This window comes from Drosophila yakuba, chromosome 3R (assembly GCF_016746365.2).
Source record: "Drosophila yakuba strain Tai18E2 chromosome 3R, Prin_Dyak_Tai18E2_2.1, whole genome shotgun sequence".
In the NCBI taxonomy this organism is placed as follows: domain Eukaryota; kingdom Metazoa; phylum Arthropoda; class Insecta; order Diptera; family Drosophilidae; genus Drosophila; species Drosophila yakuba.
This window is the reverse complement of record NC_052530.2, coordinates 16,566,391-16,586,304: the sequence shown is the minus strand read 5'-3', so window position 1 is coordinate 16,586,304 and position 19,914 is coordinate 16,566,391. Positions and strand designations below refer to the sequence as shown.

Here is a 19,914-nt window from a genome sequence, read left to right as displayed (position 1 = left end):
TCTTTGGGGAGCGAATGGTGTCAAACGGCTCGAGGGGTTCCAATTCACTCAAAGTTCCCACCATATGAGGACCTATGTTATTTTTACTTATATGGAAGCGATCGGTAACTGTAAACCTGCTTTATATACATTACAATCTAGGGGAGTGAGTCTTTTCCCACCGTTTAGCTCCATGAAATTGAAACGGAAAATTTCATAATCAAAGCCATAAACGTTGTTATTGTTCGCAATGCTACCCAAGACCTCCGCCCATTTTCCTTTTGTCTTGGTCTTGCGTGAAAAATATGGAAAACAAAAAACAAGAATTAATTTTCATTTCATTTTCCTCTGCGTACTTTTCGCCAAACAATGCAAAAACCAGACCAACTCAAACGCCAAGAAACCTTCCGCACAATGTAAAAAGTCTCACGTTCCGGGAAAAAAAACGCACATTTTATGAGGCGACTTGTGCTTTGTCAGCATCTAAAGCATTTTATAGCTTTTGGCGTTAAGGTCTTAGTCCAAGCCATATCAATAAACTAATGGGGGAACCCCTACGAAATGGAATCATAAATTGTTGAAATGGTCGCCTTAAGGAAACTGAGAAAATCAAGAAATTTCTGTTGGCATATTTAAAGTAAAAAATCAACAGTCATTGGGTTCTTAAAACTCTAATTTATCTACTTTTCTATCATAAACCGAACATAATAAATACAGCTTTTAAAGCATCATTAAAGTCATAAAAAAGAACGGCTGCTTTTCAGTCATTCTGCAGACACATATAGCTTCAAAAGCAGGGTAATATGAAATTATTTGCAATAATCTGATTGGCGCAATCTACACGGCTTGCATAGAGATTCCATTAATTAGTGGCAAATCAATTGGACTCACCTAATTGGCAAAATGTACCGTGGTCTATTTGATTAGTGTTCAAGTGCCTGGAACGGAAGAGCTCTCTACTTATCTCTCTGTGTGGACCACTTTTATGCCAATCAGTTGCAGATATTAGCAAATGAGTTTTGATTGCTTAATAACCGAAACCGCTAGAGCAAATCAACCATAAACCATAGCGATCGAGGAGCAACTTTCTCCTCACCAGCGATGGTGGGTCGCAATTCCTGTGGGAAGTTGGTAACCCATCGATATTGATATGTGGTTATAACGTATGCTCCAGTACCGCATATAGCTCCGCTCGTATATTGTTTTTCCTGTTGACATTTAATCAACATTGGCGCTACTCCCGCTGGCTTTTCCCTCCCACCGCGCCACCCAATCCCTATATGGTCCGGACTCCGGACTGCCGTGTTTTTGGCCAAGTTTATGGGCACAGCCAGTAATGTTTTTGCTCTTTTGTTTTTTTTCTGGTACCTTGATCCATATGTCACGTATGGCGTCGCTGCATAAGTGAGTAACTGTGAATTCGACGGGCTAGCTCCAAAGTTCTGCTTGTCTAACGGCATCAAGTCCATAGCTTTATACACAGCTATGTATGTACATGCATATGTACATCCATGCTCCTCGGTCCCCTCCAAAATTTACTCGTTCGCTTCGTTGGCTTGCCATTAACAGGGGGCCCTTCAGCAGCGGGAGTGCTTTTTTCAAATTCTTTTATTTTGGTTCCATTTACTCAATTGTGGCTGAGTCGCCAAAGGTGTGATATGTGGGGAGCGACTTTGTTTTATGGGTTGTGGAACATAAAATAGAAAAGCATAAATCTTAAGCAGAAAGCAACGGGTAGGTTTTAATGAGATTTCTAACACAAGGGTAATATTTTTAGATGTCGTGTTGTACCGCACAGAAATTTAAAAAGAATAACAAAAGTGATTAGATTATGTTGAGAAAAAGTAGAACATGTATACCATGTTTATAGTAATTGATAGTTGTATCATGTTATATATATATGTATAATTGCGTGTACTAAAAGGTAATTGCTTTCCATAAATTAGTTAGCTAAGTGTGCTATTATAATCCAAACAAAGCTTCTTGCAACTATGGATTCCAAGTACAACCACAATTTACTGCTATGCGTCTTTTGATGGTTAAAATGCAATTATAAGATGCGAAATGAAAAGTGGAACAATCTTGATTACAGTAATCTTAAGCTAGATCTTGACAACTTCCTCTGGTAATTGCCCTCCATATGTCGCCCCCACCCGAAGTTACTCATCATTTGTAGGCCTGCTTTTGGTTTTTGCTCCGCTGACTATGCTAATGACCTGCTATAGTTTGGCCCAAGTTGGCCCGGATGGTCTAAAGTTATTTTTTGGACTTGTTTCTTTTAAGTCTCATATGATTATATGGTGGGCACATGCCAAGCCCACACGCTCTACTGGCGGCTTAACCGGCGCATTACTCATGCTAATCTGCTCCGGAAAATTGCCATAACTGGTTGTTCACCCCTCTGTGCCCCTTCGGTCGCTCTGGTCGCTTTGGTTGCTTTGGCAGCTCTGGTGCAACGTTAGTTTCTTTAATTAAAAAAGCATGAACTCTTTGTAAAGTTCTGGGACCTTGCTAAACTCCTTGCCCCTTTGGCGCGGCTCTCTCATTGCCCATTTCTCTGACATTGGCAAATGATGAGAAGGGGGAACCTCAGCTGCCACTCCAAAAGTCCGAAGTCAGAGTTGAAATTTGTTTTAGAATACTTTGGTTAAGTTTTAGGCAACGTTTTAAAGTTCTTATAGGCTTTATAAATGCAGAACTTAATTTTAGATAATTTGCTAACAGCCAATATTATTGCGCACCTTTGAACTTCCAGGGTGTTTTTATAATCTGCTTTAAAGCAACCATACAACTTTGTTACTAATAGTTTCTATAGGCTATAGAAGGGTATAAAAACTGCGGCTTGTTCGCCTCGATTTCACCTTTACGTTTTTTCTTCGCTTTTTTGGGGAATTTTTTGCGTTTGCCGCTAAGAAAACAGTTTTTTAACCATTTCAGTTTGTTGAGGCCCTCTTTTCCTTTTGCCTTCAGCTGCAGCTGCAATTTCCGTGCTATTTATGCAAACTATTGTTTTTGTTCTTGTTGTTTTTTGGCCCTCCAACGTTTACCATTTTTAAACTGAATTTACGTTCACAGTTGCCGCCTTCTGTCCTCTTTCTTGGCCTTCTTTTTCGGCTTTCTTAGGTGATTGCAGTGACTTTCAATTAATTTTTTCAAGAAACTTTTAATTAAAAGGAAATTACTTTTTTGCCATTTAAAGGTGTCGTGATCGTGATTATGTTCCTACATAAATAATGGCAAAAAGCGACTAATTTGTTTCCCTTTTCAATTGAAGAAAAGTTTGTAAACTAAAATTCGATTGGAAAAGTATTATGAAATTGAATAACAGCGATACAAAAGTTCCACTTCCACCTATAAAAAGAGGAAAATAGCTAACAGCAAAGTTTACAATTGATTCGTAGGGCTTTCAGAAAAGTTTTTCATACACAAAAACTACAAATTTGGTTGGCAGGAGAATAAAGAAAAGCAACCGAGCCAACCAATACATCACAGACACAATGTATAACAGGGGATTAGACTATTAGATACCCTTTGAGGTGTAGGCTTTCATTTACTTCAGCCACACACTTTATACTATATAAGTAATATATAAAATAAGATATAAATAATAAAATAAAGAAAATATATCATGTGGTGCCTTGAGTCAATATACCCTCTTACATACCCTTGCTTTTCCCACTCAACAGGGTGGCAAATATATCCATTTGCATTGAAAGCATTCACATGGGCGCCTCAAGTTGCAACTCCAAACGAAATTAAGCTCCTTCAGGGGGATTTCAAGGGGTCAATGGGGGCACAAGAGGGAAAAGAAAACAGCAGAGCAAAGGGCAAGGACGAAAAGAAACTGGGATATCAGCAAAGCTGACTTTTTGAGTTGGGTCCCCTGTTGAATAGGAATAGATGGAATATCACACAAACTCGAACACCCACAATCAGCAAAAGACAGGAAAGGAACTATGGCAAAAGGAAACAAAACAAAGTCATTTTCCAATTCGAAATTATATTGGGCAGAAGGAGCAAAGTGACGGAAAGCAGCCACAGAAAAAAAGGATAACACGTCAAAGGAAACCGAAGGAGCTATACGTGCTGACTCCCAGATGAAGGATGTCATCCTTTCGGCGCTGGCAAAATGGTTGACAAAGTGCAATTTGCAATGGAATCAAATTTGCCAGAAAACTCTTCTCAAAATTCGTGATGACAGCAGCACGAAGAAAAATTGTGGTCTTTCTGAAGTAGTTGCACGGTGGAAAACATCATATTATTTTTGTAAAATAAATTATGTGTATAAATGAACTTATAAACGAATCAGGTAAACTGCGTCTACATTTTCGGTTTATTTCTTCATATCTTTTTGATATTCGAATTTGGCATTTTTCTGAAACAAAATGTGTTTCTGTGCACTTTTTGCTGGATAAATGTACTGGGAAAACTCTTTGACGGGGGTCAAGGACGAGCTGCCCGGAGCAGTTGACGCTTGCCATCTTTGGTTTCCTTTTGGCAGGAAGTTATTTAGCTCCTTGGTCGGAAGGAAGTGAAAATATTCGACTAATTGAAATAATTGAGGCAAACTTTGTTGGGAATTGTTGCTGAAGAGAACTTTTACAGTATCAGCAGAGATCTCAAAACGCTGGTTTCCCCACAGCCAGAATCTCTAACAATTTCTACCATCTGGGCGTTTTCTAGAGAGCTTAAGCTTTGGTTTCTCTGTTCTTTTATTATTATTTTTTTCTGCAGCACGCTTGCCACATTTCTCTGTGGAGCGAAAATGAATGGGGGAATGAATGGGGCTCTTGGGACAGGGGAACCGCTTAAATTACCATAAGAGTGGTTGGAGGAGGGGCTATGTGAGTGGGGGCCACGGTGGTTCCGTTGGGTGACAGGTGGTGGCTTGTGGCAACATCAGTTAATGTCCGCTGATTAGCATAGGACCCCTTTTTAGTCCAGTGGAACATTTGAATGGATGCAACTAAGCTGCTGCTCGTTGGACCTTAAATGCTTTTAAATTTTAATTAAATTGAATTCAACGTTCAGTTGGCAGGAGATCATGTTTTTTCTCTGCGTGTCGAACTGAAATAAAAACCTAAATTATGGAGAATGGCAAATAAAAGTGAATAAATCATGTGCAGCTGTGGAAATTGTTAACTTGTTCAACATGCCTTTTTGTCTCTCATTTGTGGGCCATTAATTTATTTGCCCGCAATGGGTTGGCCATGGATTGTGTGGAGTTCATAGCTCCATTACGGTAGAGAAAGTTTGTGGCAAACTATGCAATAATTTCATCATTGCAAAAAGTTCTGCGAGCATGTGAAGAGTTTTTGATTGAGTTTTCAGTTTGCATAGTTCGTTTCGTTGGTTTGACTTGCGGGGCTGGGCAATCCCGAAATGCTGACGTTTCAGTGCTGAACTCTGAACTTAATCACGAATCACAGAAGATTATGGATTTCTACATTTTTTGTCAAGTTTAAATTTGTATGGCTTTGACATTTTCAAGTAAAACGTGGTGAGAGTTAGATATCTTTATCTTTTTCGTTCTATTGCACATTTCCTTGTTTGAATTTAAGAGGCATAGAAGCACCTTGCTTAGAATTCCACTTATTCCTGACAAGCATTTATGCAGGCCCCAGGCACTTGCTCCCCTTCCTCGCACTTGTTATGGTTTAATTAAATTCTCCACTAAACTTCCTGCCCTCTTCCGTATAAAATATTCAAACACTCTTGCGGCAAGGACAGCCCAGACAGGATTAGTGAGGGGAAAATAAAATCAGAGGCCGGATTCAGCTTGGTATAAATGTGTGGGAAGCTACCTATTTTTAACGTTTTGTGCATGTATAATCGGCTTAACTGCTGGTTATTTTGGATTAAATGCCGTGCAGATAAACAAAGCCAGACTTGGAGTATCATAATATTTTCTTTCGGTTAGCTATCTATAATAAATCTTATTATACCATTTCAGATGTAGAGAACAGTACAAGTAAAGAAGAAGCCCAGCAGCGAGATCTTTCCGGGAAATCCCTGCCGGGGATAAGCAAGCGCAGTCCACTGACGAGGATGTCGTTCAAGCTCTTTCGCCGCGGATCGGCGCGCTGCATCGGTCTGCTATCGGCGTTCGTAACGATCCTGCTCTGCCTCTACTACATCTCCATTGGCCAGCCCAATCCAACGCCCATTTCCGAGACGGGTGCCCCATCGGCGGCATTGCGGGGATCGCCACTAAGTGGCCTAACTGGTTTCAGCGTCGGCGGAGGTGCATCCTCGATCATCCACCAACAGAAGCAGCATATGGTGATCGCCTCAAACCAAAAGCGATCATCGGAAACAAAGTCGGCGCAACCATCGGGATCGCCGGAAGTTCAATCAGAGGAGCAGTACACCAACGGTAATTGGGGTGACAAGTGCTACGAACTGATTCAGAGCAATACGAACATAACCGCTAGCGAGGAGCACAGCAAGTTTGACTTTCAGGTAAGTGGCTGTTCTGTTACTTTAAGAAACACATTAAAAATAAAATTTTTTACAGCCGGAATGGATGCGATCGAAGGAGTACTGGGATCGTGGCTTTGAGGAGCGATTTGATGCGCAGAAGAAGGACAAGCAGCGCCCGCCACTGAAGATCATAGTGGTGCCGCACTCCCATAATGATCCTGGCTGGCTAAAGACCTTCACGAACTACTTCCAATCGGATTCCCGGCAAATCCTCAACCTACTAGTGACTAAGATGCAGGAATACACAGACATGACGTTCATTTGGTCGGAGATCAGTTTCCTACAGCTGTGGTGGGATCAGGCGCATCCCACCAAACAGCGAGCACTAAAGCGTTTGATCGACGCTGGTCGCATTGAGATCACCACTGGTGGATGGGTGATGACGGATGAGGCGAATGTCCACATCTATCCGATGCTAGATCAGCTCATCGAGGGCCATCAGTGGCTAAAAAACAACCTTAATGTCACACCGAAAGTGGGCTGGTCCATAGATCCATTTGGTCATGGCAGCACTGTGCCTTATTTGCTGTCCGGAGCAAATTTCGAGGGAGCCATCATCCAGCGGATTCATTACGCCTGGAAGCAGTGGTTTGCACGCCAGCAGTCGGGTGACTTCATCTGGAAACCCTATTGGAGAAGTAGAAAAGACAAGGATAGTGTCACTGGTAGCCTGCTCACTCACAACATGCCCTTCGATATATACTCGATTAAGGGATCGTGCGGCCCACATCCCTTCATCTGTCTAAACTTTGACTTCCGCAAAATTCCGGGCGAGTACACCGAGTACTCAGTTAAGGCGCAGTTCATTACTGACGACAATCTAGAGTCAAAAGCGCAGCTGCTGTTGGAGCAATATGCCCGGACTGCCTCGTTGTTTCCACATAACGTGGCCCTCATTCCAGTGGGCGATGACTTTCGATACAACAAGGATCGCGAGGTGGATCAGCAGTATCAAAACTACAAAAAGCTTATCGATCACATCATGGCCAATCGAAGGCTTTACAATGCTGATATCCGATTTGGCACTCCCAGTGATTATTTCGAGGCCATCAAGGAGCGCATGAAGGACCGTAGCCCAGGATTTCCCACCTTTAAGGGTGACTTTTTTGTTTATTCCGATATTTTTTCGGAGGGCAGGCCGGCATACTGGTCAGGCTACTTCACCACACGTCCGTTCTACAAGCTCCTGAGCTCCGAGCTGGAACATCAGTTGCGATCTGCAGAAATTGTTTTCACCCTGGCCTACAACACTGCTCGTCAAGCGAAGCGCGAGAATGCGATTAAGATATACGAGAAGAACTACGAGCTCATCATAAATGCAAGGCGGAATTTGGGGCTGTTCCAGCACCACGATGCCATTACTGGTACTTCCAAGGCAGCGGTAATGAGGGATTATGCAATGCGCCTGTTCGAGAGCACCCAGAACATGGTAAGGATGCAGGAATCCTGCCTAGAGCTCCTCCTTCAAAAGGGCCAGCCTCGACATCACGGTTTCCTACTCAGCGAATTCGAGCGGGATAACTTTAACAAGCTGCCGCGCAAGATGCCAATTCAGATGGCCAACGGGGACGAATCCACACCCACTGTTCCGGCGGGAGAAGGCGGAGCGGCCGGGTCAGCTTCCACCGGTTCGATAGGCAGCTTCGTTCTGTACAATTCGCTGGCCCAGAAGCGGTTGGAAGTCGTCACGCTACGCGTCCAACACCCAAATGTAAAGATACTTAACGACAAAGGTGTAGAATTGAATCACATCCAGATCAATCCAGTGTGGAACATCACTGATACCTACGAACAGGGTCTGGGCACTTCCGTATCTGGCACTGTGGGTCGCATTCGCACCTCGACGCGCCAGTTCGAGGTGATGTTCGTGGCGGAGCTGGAACCTTTATCTCTGAGCACTTATCGCGTCCAGGTGGACGAGGTCAACTTCAAGCGAAACATAGCAACTATCTACTGCGACGATTGCACGGAATCGCAACCAGCAGCAGTGAGTCCGGCTGAAGAAGCAGAATCCCCACCGGCTTCAGTTTTTGAGGCGCGTGCCAAGCCAGCGGGTGAGTTTCGATTAAAATGAATAAATTCAACAAGTTACAATAACGTGTATTATACAGGCGATATACAGTTGGAGAATCCTCACATGCGATTGCTGTTCGACGAGAAGAGCGGTTTTCTGAAGACCATCACGCGTAAGAACCAGAAGAAGGAGTTGCTCAAGCCGCTTCAATGCAACATCAAGTTTGCCGCTTACCGCAGCGCCCAATTCCACTCTGGTGCATATCTCTTCAAGACCGATCCCGAGCAGAGTGAGGCCGAGAAGGAAGTGCTAGAGGGCTATACGGACGTGCGCATCATTATCACCTCGGGTCCAATAGCTAGCGATGTGACTGTCATTTATGGACCCTTTTTGGCGCACACAGTGCGCATCTTTAATACAAGAACTCACCTAGATGCAGCCATTTATGTTGAGAATGATATAGATTTTGAACCCCCACCCAAGAATCGCGAGACGGAGCTGTTTATGCGATTTGTCACCAACATAGATAACATAGCTCAAGTTCCGATGCAACGGGATCCACTTAAGGAACCAGTTGATGCGGCTACCATGCCGGAGCTTCCCGTCTTTTACAGCGATCAGAACGGTTTCCAGTATCATGAGTAAGTCATGTCACTCAGGAAAAAATTGCATAAAAACAACAGTTTCTAATTTTGTCCTCCACACTATTAGACGTATCAAAGTGCCGGCCATTGGCATCGAGGGCAACTACTTCCCGATCACCTCGGGCGCTTTTATTCAGGACAGTCGCGTTCGCCTCACCCTGTTGACAACTCATGCCCAAGGAGCGGCCAGCTATGAGCCTGGACAGCTGGAGGTAATGCTGGATCGGCGCACACTGTATGACGATTATCGGGGAATGGGTGAAGGCGTCGTGGACAGCCGTCTGACGCGGCACAAGTTCTGGCTGCTCGTGGAGGACCTCCCGGGTGGCCAGCATGTGACTCAGCCACCGAGCTACAAGGTACTCAGTCAGCAGGCTCAGCACCTGGCAAATGCCTTGCGTTACCCGCCGAATCTGTACTTTGTAAGCAACCTGGAGCAGCCAGAACTGGCCTCTGCACTTCTGCCTTTGGTCAGGCTTTTGCCTAAGGGACCGCTGCCCTGCGACGTGCACCTGACCACGCTGCGCACTTTATCCGATCCGGAGCTGCAACTGTTTCCGTCCGCCTCGGCGCTGCTAGTTTTGCATCGCCAAGGATTCGATTGCAGTGTGAGCGCTGGCAGGGAATTGTCTATGGACTCCATATGCCCTCTGTCCAGCAAGGGATTGGGTAATGTGCAACTGGGTCGGCTGAGCCTGCATACAATCGAAGCCACCAGTTTGACGGGGACGGAGCAAAAATCGACCAGGGAAAGCTTCCACATACGCTCTCTGGGCGAAATCAGTCTGGAACCAATGGAGCTGCGCACCTTCAACCTTACATTCCGCTCGGAGGTGTAAGGTGGCTACAGTCTATTCGGCGGAAATGGTTATCATATTTATTTTTGGGTTAGTTCTAATAGTTAGTGGTAAAAGCCAAGTGCAAAGTTTTCAGCTTTATTTAGTTCTCGTCACGTCTACAGTCTGTCTCCAACAGTTTTGAAAGTACAAAGCACACGACATAGTTATAAAGATACAATAGGGTGGTTAGGTTTTTTTTTGTTGAATCATATGGAATGAAAGTTAATGAATAATTTTAATCATGTTCGTATGTTTAAAAGGTCAAAGCGCAAGAAGAAACGAGGCTACGACTAGTTACTTGTTGACTTTTCTGAAAACTTATATTTCATTCAATAGGGTATAATTATACATCCAACATATATGATCAAAGTTAAAAATGCTTAGGGGTAGCCAAAATATTCTTTTAGCTCATATAACCTTTTAAACTTCTTATTTATACAAATCGACCCACCCAAACCAACTTACAGCTTGACTTAGTGCGATAGGCCAAAACACCCAACTCGACTGCCTATAGCAATGCATTCCGCTTAATCCTCCCAGCTTCATACTTTAATATATATGTGCAATAAACTTGAACTAAATCGCACCATGGAAATGAAAACAGCTTAGGTTAAGAACTAGCTTGATTTTAGAATGAAATATTTAGACAGCAAATTAAATAAATTATCATTTTCGTTTGCGCGATTAGCGTTCGCATCGATTTGTTTAGACTGATTAGCCTAAAACGATTGCAAGATTGGCATGTAATATTAATCTCAATTATTCTATTCAATCCTAGCCCTTATCCAGAGTTAACCAAAACACAAGCGTATCTAGGATATAAGTTTTAAATGAGCAGCGTAGTGGGGTAGCAAAAATATAAGCCAAATATAACCTTACATTCACTAGCAATATTGTAAATAGTCGAATAGGATTTTCAGGCACGGTAAAAATAGCTCTAATATTCGATAAACCACTTAGATCTAAGCCCTCTCTCAGCTCTGGTATTGTCGTATACGAGAGTCATTCAAATAGTTACTACTGACTACAGAAACAAAGCATTCAAAGGAAGCAAGACATACACTTTAGAATATTCAGAACGTAGGGATTAAAAGACGATATATGGGATGGATTACTCCTAACGGATAAAACTGTTTTGTGTATTTATTTATAAAAACTTATTACTATATATCTAATTGTATGGATACCAGAAAATAAAGTATTAAATGAAACCAATTGCGGAAAGTGTGATTTTCATTGCATTAAATTGAAGGTGGTTGGTTACAATTCGGAGAACTAATATTACTAATTAATATAATCCCAGAGAATTTTCCTACTTTCTTAAGGCAAAGTAAATGCAAGTAACATGGTCTTCATCTCTACATATTCTTTTGAATAAAACTAGTGGGAAAGAATATGAAAATGTATATGGTCCCAAAAGTATGCTAATTGTAATTTACAAATGTTTTGTATTATGGTAGCCCGGGATTTATCAATTGACCTAGTATTCTTTAAAATCAACATAACTATAACTATAACGTAATGGTGTGAATTTTAAGCAGAAAATGAGTTTCTTAATATTTACTATTTATTGCTAGACGCCTTGGATAATTTTAGAACCCACTTAACTAATAGTTAACTAGAAAAATAAAGCACAGACGAAAGGCTAATATTGACACTCTCGCTTGTCATTTACTCAGTCCGGAACCACTTCGTACATGTTTGCGCCCTTCATGAGCAAATGGCCACCCAGGTTTGCCATTTCCACCACCTGGCTTAAGCCGGTCAAAATGCCAGCCCGGGTTCCGATTTCCTTTAGCTCATCGAATTCGAAGATGCGTCGTCCCAAAGCCGCCGAGCGCTTTTTCATAAGCTCCACAAAATTGCGCAGTTGAGCGCTCCTTCCGGTTGCTCCTCTAGCGCTGCCTCCTCCGCGAGCTTCGAACCTGCTGGAGTCCGCCTTGAGGCTGGTCTGGGTGATGCTCTCGGTCAGCAGGGCGATCACATCGCGTACATGCTTTGAACTGACGACGTGGGACAAATCCAGACGAGCACGTGCCTGGGACAGGTGAATTATCCCAAGAAGTTGTCTTAAAAAAAGAGTTGACAAATGGAAGTGTTACAGCATTATTTGCGGTTTTTTAATATATCTCACAGTCGTATTAAATGTTCTTTAGCCACTTCAAAGCCAACACAAGCCGACTGAAAACACCATATTCAGCAATATTCATAGTAATATTCAGATTAGTAATTTTAGGCATGTATTAAGTCCAAAAGAAGAAAGCAAGTTTGGTGCCTAAGTCTTCTGATTTTTGGCCTTTTGCCAAACGGTTATCAAACGTGTATTCCATTTTGTTTACATCTTCAGCTTAGTTTTGATAATTGATGGCCCAAGGCCGTACGTGGGCCTCATCTTCTTGAACCCCAATTAATTTCGCATTTTGTTCTGCTCATCATCTACGTCGTAGGTAAACAGTTCTTTACAGAATTATGATAACATATCTCCATATTTGCCGAAAACTTGTTTTGGCTGATGAGTATTTTGAAGGGTATTCGTAAGTCCCCCGCCCAAATGGTCGTAACAACACTGTTGCCGATTCAGCTTTTTTCCCGACTATTCTGGCGTTCTTAAAATACATTTTCTGAAAATATATCAGAATTTTTAGATGGAAATTTCAGCTCCTTTCGAATTTTTACCCAACAAAAACAGTCATTTATATGTGGGCAACAGTGATGCCCAATGACCACTAGCTCGATCGGAAACCCGAAATGTAATCATAAATCAGTTGGATGTGGGCGACTGAAGGGCCCAGCATCGAACATGTTCCAACGCATTTTGCCTGTGCGTTTTCTTTTATTTTTCGGTAACCAACGCATTTCTCGGGGGAGTTTTGAAACCCATCATCATTACAGAAACTGCATCGACAGAGGCAGAGACAGAGGCACATTTCAACCAGAGGCACATCTCATCCAGAGGCCCTAGACGCACGCATCTGTTTGGACCGCGTTTCATTCTCGGCTCGCACGTTGGCCCAAACGGTTCATTAGCTGGCGGATCATTCCATTCGGTCGGGTTTCGGTTAGGTATTGGGCCAAAAGTGCATTTCCTAACATCGACATTGGCCGGACAGCAGAAGCCCCTGGGTCTGGTCATCTGCTTTGTTTTTGCTTCATTTACCTCGAGTCGTTTCGGTTTCGGTTGATGAAATTCAGCTTCTTATTGTTATTGGTGCGCTGCCCGTGCATTTGATTGGAGTTCGAGTGACGAAAGTGCCAAGAGTCGAAGACAATCAATTAGAGGGTGCATTACGATAGGCGATTCGATGCATCCCATGATGATGCTTCACATCGTGATTTTAGCAGCCACTTTTACGGCTGCGCAGTGCTTTCAATTGAACAGTAAGTATGCATTGCAATCAATGGGAAAGATTTAATGTCCGTGTTAATTTTGTTTATGAGCCTATAAAAAGTTCTGATAGTTGTTAAATAATCAGACTAACAATAAGTAAATGGTGTGAGAGGGTTTGTGGTAAGCAGAGACTATAATACTCTTTTCAAATTATAAAACAACCATTTTGCAACTTAATAAATGAGTTCAATATTTATCGCATGTCTGCCTAGAGTTATAGGCGAGCTGCAGAACTGGTAAATGTATATCTAAAAAAAAAAGTATTAAGCCGTAGTTAAAACCACAAATCATGTAAAACCCATGATTAATTTAAGTTGAATAAGCGTTTTTCGTGCTTCCTTTAGCAACGGGGAAGTTTAAACCGACAAATGGAAAACCATTTTGCAGTTCCATTTGTTCAGATTGCATGTTATGCTTGTCAATCGATATAACTATAGAACATATGCACCTGATCCGCCTATTTGCGTGTTCTGCGCCAAAAGTTCCCCTCCCGAATTCGGTGTACAAAGCCCTGTCGACAATTCGATGATGGAGCAGTATTTTGACAAACAATTAACTCAGCTGGAGTGTCTGGAATCTGCCAAGAGATAGAGGCACTCACACTTGACTTGACCAGCAAAAAACAAAAAAAAAAAAGGCAGAACAATTACAATATTGACATATGCTTGTTTGATTACTTCCCTCAATCGGAATAGAGATGAAGAATCTTCCAGCAAATGCAAAACAAGTTCAGGCTCGGGCAAAGGAAACTAGTTTCCTTTCACTTGACTGAACAGCCAATGAACCCGGACTGCGTTTCTAGCGAAAAAAGGACCTGCCCAGTTCAAAAACTTGTTTCCCACTTAATGAGCCGATTAATCCGACTGATTCACCATATTGTTTCTCGATCTGTTCCCTTCCCTCCCTTCACTTTGCAGTGACGCAGTTCTATGAGATGCCCCCGCTGTACGACTTGGATGACTATGATCGCTGCCTTCAGGAATTGAGTGGCCAGAGGTCCACATACTGCTTCGTCCGCGCGGAAGTCCAGCCCGATGAGTCGGTGGCCGCCTGGCGGGCAATTGCTGAGATTTCGCAGTACGATCGTCATCACTTCGATCACAGACAGCTATATTTTGGTCTATGTCTCCGCGAATGTGAGGCTTCTTTGGCCGGATTAAATAAAAGCGAACTGGAGGCCCTGGAAGCCGGCCTGCTGTCGGATAATGCGAAGGTAAGGCCACACGGAGGAGACACCTCATTGGGAGCTGCGATTCAGATGCGGCTAACGATCGATTTAATTCAATCTTCAAACTCGCGGCTGGGCAGATACAGATAAAGATATTTCAAAACCCATCCATCCGCTGGCCGAGGCGTCGGCAGTAATGGTCAATCAACAATCAGCGGACACAGAAGCCGGGATAACAGCGCCAAAGTTTATTCAACTCTCGCTCCCCGTGAACTGCATATTAGGTGTACAGTGGCGCAGTTGGGGGTTATTGGGCGTATTTTTGGGGGGGTTAGGGGGTTTTTAAAGAACAGAAATAGGTATGTAGGTTTTCATCTGCTTGCTCTGCATATATGTATGTCCGTTTTTATCTGCTTGCCATAAAGAGTTGTCATGTTTTAACTTTTTAAATATTCGTGTAAATCTATAAACACGTTCATTGTTTTTTGAAAGTGGCAATTTCAAGGCCCTTAAATTTAATGCTAATTCTCGATACGAACAGGAAACATACCATTTCAAAGACCCCCTTGCAGACGCCGCTGGCTAAATGTGTGATCTGTATCATCATTACCTATATATATTGCATAAATTACTGCCGGAAAATCCGCTGATTAAACATCGGATAGCGGGGCAATGGGTGTTGGCAGCAGATGAGAGATGGGAATGGGGAATGGGGTATGGTGTGGCGATGCCATTGATGCAGTCGCCATCAAAATGCATTTACGACGGCTGATTAAACAAAGCTCTTGTGTTGACTTAGGCGTTGGCCAAAAATGGAAATGGGCGGTCAAACAGTGAAATTCGATCCAATTCAATCAAATCGAACTCATTTCTTTCAAGGCCAAGGGCCTGACGTTGACATTTGGGTATTTTATTGATCGCCCCATGGTCGATGTAATATTCGGCAGGTGAACGTATATCTGGACTTGTTCTCGATGGAAGCCAACAACCGCCAACGGCACCAGCGTTTGACGAATGCCTGCCTGAACTGGCGGCTGCAGCGTCGTGGATTTGGGGTGCTGGCCAAGAGCGTGGTGGAGTATTGCGATGAAGCGGGACATCAGGTGGAAGATGGTGAGTCAGAGATTATATCATTGTGTAAATAATGTTTCTTTGAATTAGCATTCAAAAAGCGTTATGCATTCATTTTTATGGCGATGAGGTAATGCTCACGAACGGTAATTAAATATTCCTTCTTGGCTTTAGATGCGTGGAACCTGACCTTCTATGGGATCTTGGGCACTCTACTGGTCCTGGCTTGTCTGGGAAGCTTAGTGGATCTGCATCTAAAGCGAGGCCGACATGACAAAATGCTCAAGGAGCGAGATCACTACAAGACACCGCCCAAGAGCACTGCCCAACAGGTGCTGCTCACGTTTTCGGTGGCCCGCAATTGGTACAGACTTAATCAGGAGCCAAGTGGCAAGATCGGTCGCGAGCTGAGGTTCCTCGACTGCTTCAAGTTCTTCGCCATGTTCATGGTGATCTTTGCCCACACTAACTGGGTGATTTACGAAAGCGCCATCAGCAATCCGCAGGATCCCGAGCGACTGCTTCACACGGCGGCGGGCACTTTACTCGTTTCAGGATCATTGATCACCGTCACATTTTTTGTAATCAGTGGCTTGTTGCTAACCATTAATTGGTTGGCCGTTTCTCGTTCGCTATCATCTAAAAGGGACACCTTCAGCTTCGGCCAGTATGCTCTGCTCTTTGTCAAGTTTAACATCTTCCGATACATTCGGTTGACTGTTCCATATGCCTTCGTACTGCTCATGAGTGGCGTTTACTTTGAGAACGCTGGAGGTCCTCTGTGGCGGCACATCTTTGAGCGGGAGCAGCTGGCTTGTCGACGCAACTGGTGGACCAATCTGCTCTACATTAACAACTTTGTACGCACGGATGAGCGAGTAAGTAGTGCTCATTCTAATATAGAATAATCCACTCAAAATTCGTTTCTTGATGCAGTGCCTGCTCCAAGGTTGGTACTTGGCAGCGGATACTCATTCCTTTGTGCTTAGCTTGGTGCTGCTGATGCTGGGTCATCGGTTTGCAAGATGGAGCAAACAGCTCTATGCGGGAATTTTGGGCCTGTTTGTGGTCTTGCCAGGGGTGCTCACATATGCCATGAACTACTATCCCATTTTTGTACCCACGCCACAGTAAGTAATCGAGGTCAAAAGTGTTAAAATTCGATTACAGTCATTCTATCTATCTCCTCAACAGAACACAGAAGGATTCGTTTATCGGAGATCGCCAGTTTACCGAGTTCTACACTTCGTCTATTATGAATTTCGGGTGCTATTTCTGTGGAGTTCTGGCCGCTTTGGTTTACGATCAATTGGCTCTGAAGCAATACAAGCTACGAGAGTCGAAGGGCTTCCAGTTCCTCTGGTTCTCACTCATTCCAGTGGGTATTCTATGGCTGTTTAGTGCTCATCCCATCTTCCAGCACTACTACGTGCATCCGTCAGCAATTTGGGGAGCATTGTATGCCGGCCTGCAGAGGAACATTTGGGGCTTTGGCCTGGCAGCCTTCATCGTGGGCATGGCCAGCAAAGTGGGCTGTAAGCATCAACTGCGAGATATTTGTGGTATATCCTTGGTAACTTTTATTTTGTTTTCACAGGGATTTTCCGTAAGTTCTGCTGCTTGCCCATTTTCCGTATTTTGGGACGCCTCACCTATGGAGCCTTTATCGTGCACCTTCTTGTGGCGAGAATAGTGTTGGCCACAGTGCGGGAGCCCATTTATTTTGGCACTGGCATGATGGTAAGCTCATTTCCGCCATTGAATTTTCAAATGTAAATTAAATGGTTTCTCATCTTATCCACAGTTTGCTTTCATCTTTTTTACGGTGACCGTGTCCTATCTCTGCTCCTTCTTGCTGGCCATCTTTCTGGAGCTTCCCGTCTCCTCCTTCCTTAAGCTTATGAGGTAGTGCAACGTCTTAACTTATAGATTACTTATAATTAGAATAAAAAACATAACTTAATTAAACCCGTCACCAAAAACTCTGCACTTACCCTGCGCCAATCTGGATGGAGTCACTTTCATCCAACCCGCTGCTTCCTGTAAGCTCCAGGAAGTATCTCAGAATAGCATTGCTGGCCTCCTCGTTTAGGACCGGATTTACTTCCTGGCGGGCATAGGACAAGAACTTCTTAATCAGTATAGGTGGCAGCAGGTCCAAGTCCCCCTCCTCCGGGAGTACCTCCAGACGTTTGTCTAGATCGTAATCCTGCTGCATAATGCTGTCATTATCGTCCTCCGTGTTGATTGTTTCATCTTCTCTTCCCGCTGCCGGCACATTAAAGGTGACCTCGCACATGGAGTCGCTCATCTTGGGCTTAAGAGCATAGCGGGCTGCAATTCTGGCTCGCTTCTTGGCCCCCGCGTGGAGAGCTCTTACATGGGCTGTCAGTGACATATCTCTCTCCGAAGGCTTATCCAATAATATGTAGACTAAATGAAACTCCCGGAGCAAGGAGGGTGTAATATTTATGTTTTGCAGGAGGTAGCGCCCTTCGTCGTACTGTCCCCTTTGCGGATTTGCGCACGCTATCACCGAAGGCTGCGCCGGGAATGAGGCAAAGGCTCCTGGAAGTGGAAGATTAACTTCCTCTGATTGTAGGCACTGCAACAGTATCGCCTGCTTGGAGGCAAGTTTATCCACATCATCGAGGGTGCAGTGACCCCCACCACTGGCCATCATCAAGGAACCTGCTTGTACCACGCGCTTGTTCCGCCCAGCAAACGTAATACCCAGCTGTTGTGCAGATTGAGCCCCACGTTTGCCACTTACGTGGCTCCCGTATTCTGCGATCTGAGCGCAACTCTGCAGGATCTTGGTTTTTCCGATGCCAGGATCACCCACCAGGAGCACGTTAACGGCTTCAGGCTCTGCTCCTTTGCCACCGAGAAGGGATAGTAAACAGGCGGCTTTGGGTAGCTCATGTCCGTACACCTCCGGGGCAATAGATTGCACCAGAAGCCTAAAGCTGTTGGTTTCCGCATTGATCATAGCAATGGCTTCCAAGTCACGTTCGCTAAACTCCCGCTTTATGCTGCCCGCATCTCGAATGTTGACTGCCTTGAGATAAGGCTGCATCTGGTTGGATGCGTCTCCTGTAGCAGTATCGTCGCCCAATTCCTGCAGCTTAAGGATGCCAGTTATCACGACCTCCTGCCCAACGCGCACAGCATCTACTAAATCATGTCGCAGCTCCACGTCCATTTCTGCAGGCATGCTGGTCTCAAAGTCATGAACCAAGCCCAAACTGGACTCCTCCACGCGTATAATCTGTCTAATTGAAAGCCTGGTGTATGGAGAGTTGCGAAGAGGTACGAATTCGTCACGAGCCACGCACTCCGATCGCTTGCATTGATACGGACGTGGCTGGAAGGTTCCCCGTTGGCGCATTGCCATCTCCATCTGGCAGCGGCTGCAGCGAAAGGCTTGCCACGTGAGGCTGTAGCTGGGCTCGCCCACATTGCTCACAGTGCCCCGGATGGAAAACAAAGTGTCTACACGGGTATGGCTGATTCCTTCTACTGTTTCCACGGGCACAAAAGCCTCCGGTCGTGTATAGATCTTGCGTATGCGCGCAGATGGAGGGACGTACTGTTCCGGAGTGGGGACTATAGCCGTGTTGGAATCATTAGAGTCCAGCAAGTGGTTGACGACCACAGTGTGCATGGCTAACGAAAGGGTGCCCAGCGTGCGAAGAGGGTGCTCTCGGATATCTTCAGACAAACTAGGCCAAACCTCCTTCAGCTGGGCATCCGATATAATGCCTGGAGCGCAGAGAGGAAAGAAGCCCCGATCCCGTATCATCACGAAATCGAAGGTGTGAGGATTACGTTGGTAGTATGCCTCCACGGCCATTACTCTTGCGGCCAGCTCGTTGCCCTCTTCGTATTTCTCGCGTAAGAAGTACAGCCGCCAGCCTGGATAAGCCCGTGGATTGTCCACCGCAATACTCTGAACCTGGAGACCGTCTTCCGGAGCGGCGTAGTTTTCCGGTCGCAGAAAGCTGCAGTCTAAGTGTCCATTGCGTCCTCGCTTGCTGCCTGGCCGGTTCCAGCCCCTGGGTTGCCGGTTTGCAGGCGAAACAGACGGAGCGTCTGGTGCTCCTTGTTCCCCCTGGTTGGGTTGTCGGTTGCCTCCGGCTGGGATCACACGTCCGTTGCGCCGAAAATAGAAGTACGGACGATAGGCTCCTCCTCCGCGACCACGCCCACGGACAAATCGCGAGGTGGCCCGCCCCCGGGAAGGCGGAGGATTCATTTTAGTTCGGAAGTTTACAAATTTACGCGCTTTTGAATAGAGATGATACTTATTAACGTAACATAAAATA

The 19,914-nt window shown here is 44.5% G+C and overlaps 3 protein-coding genes across 4 annotated transcripts in view; 2 read left to right on the top strand and 1 right to left on the bottom strand.

Annotated features, from left to right (window-relative positions):
- Positions 1-11,174, top strand: part of LOC6537133 (alpha-mannosidase 2) — a 19,976-nt gene extending 8,802 nt beyond the window's left edge. For both annotated transcript variants that reach the window (XM_015192670.2, XM_002097658.3), the window contains exons 2-5: positions 5,933-6,441; positions 6,497-8,516; positions 8,574-9,117; positions 9,188-11,174. In XM_015192670.2, the coding sequence (XP_015048156.1) occupies positions 5,933-6,441; positions 6,497-8,516; positions 8,574-9,117; positions 9,188-9,959 (3,845 nt within the window). In that variant the 3' untranslated portion in view covers positions 9,960-11,174. The remainder of the gene's footprint in view (positions 1-5,932; positions 6,442-6,496; positions 8,517-8,573; positions 9,118-9,187) is intronic.
- On the bottom strand, positions 11,175-19,914 carry LOC6537131 (DNA replication licensing factor REC). Its single transcript, XM_002097656.4, has 2 exons — positions 17,581-19,914; positions 11,175-12,028 (listed from the first exon to the last, which is right to left on the bottom strand). The coding sequence occupies exons 1-2, from the start codon at positions 19,842-19,844 to the stop codon at positions 11,635-11,637; spliced, it is 2,658 nt and encodes an 885-aa protein (XP_002097692.1). The 5' UTR covers positions 19,845-19,914; the 3' UTR covers positions 11,175-11,634.
- LOC6537132 (nose resistant to fluoxetine protein 6) lies at positions 12,817-17,568 on the top strand. The gene is made up of 8 exons (XM_002097657.4): positions 12,817-13,337; positions 14,265-14,560; positions 15,463-15,628; positions 15,761-16,464; positions 16,523-16,716; positions 16,781-17,121; positions 17,184-17,326; positions 17,391-17,568. Exons 1-8 carry the CDS (start codon positions 13,262-13,264, stop codon positions 17,493-17,495), a joined length of 2,025 nt encoding a protein of 674 aa, XP_002097693.1. The 5' UTR covers positions 12,817-13,261; the 3' UTR covers positions 17,496-17,568.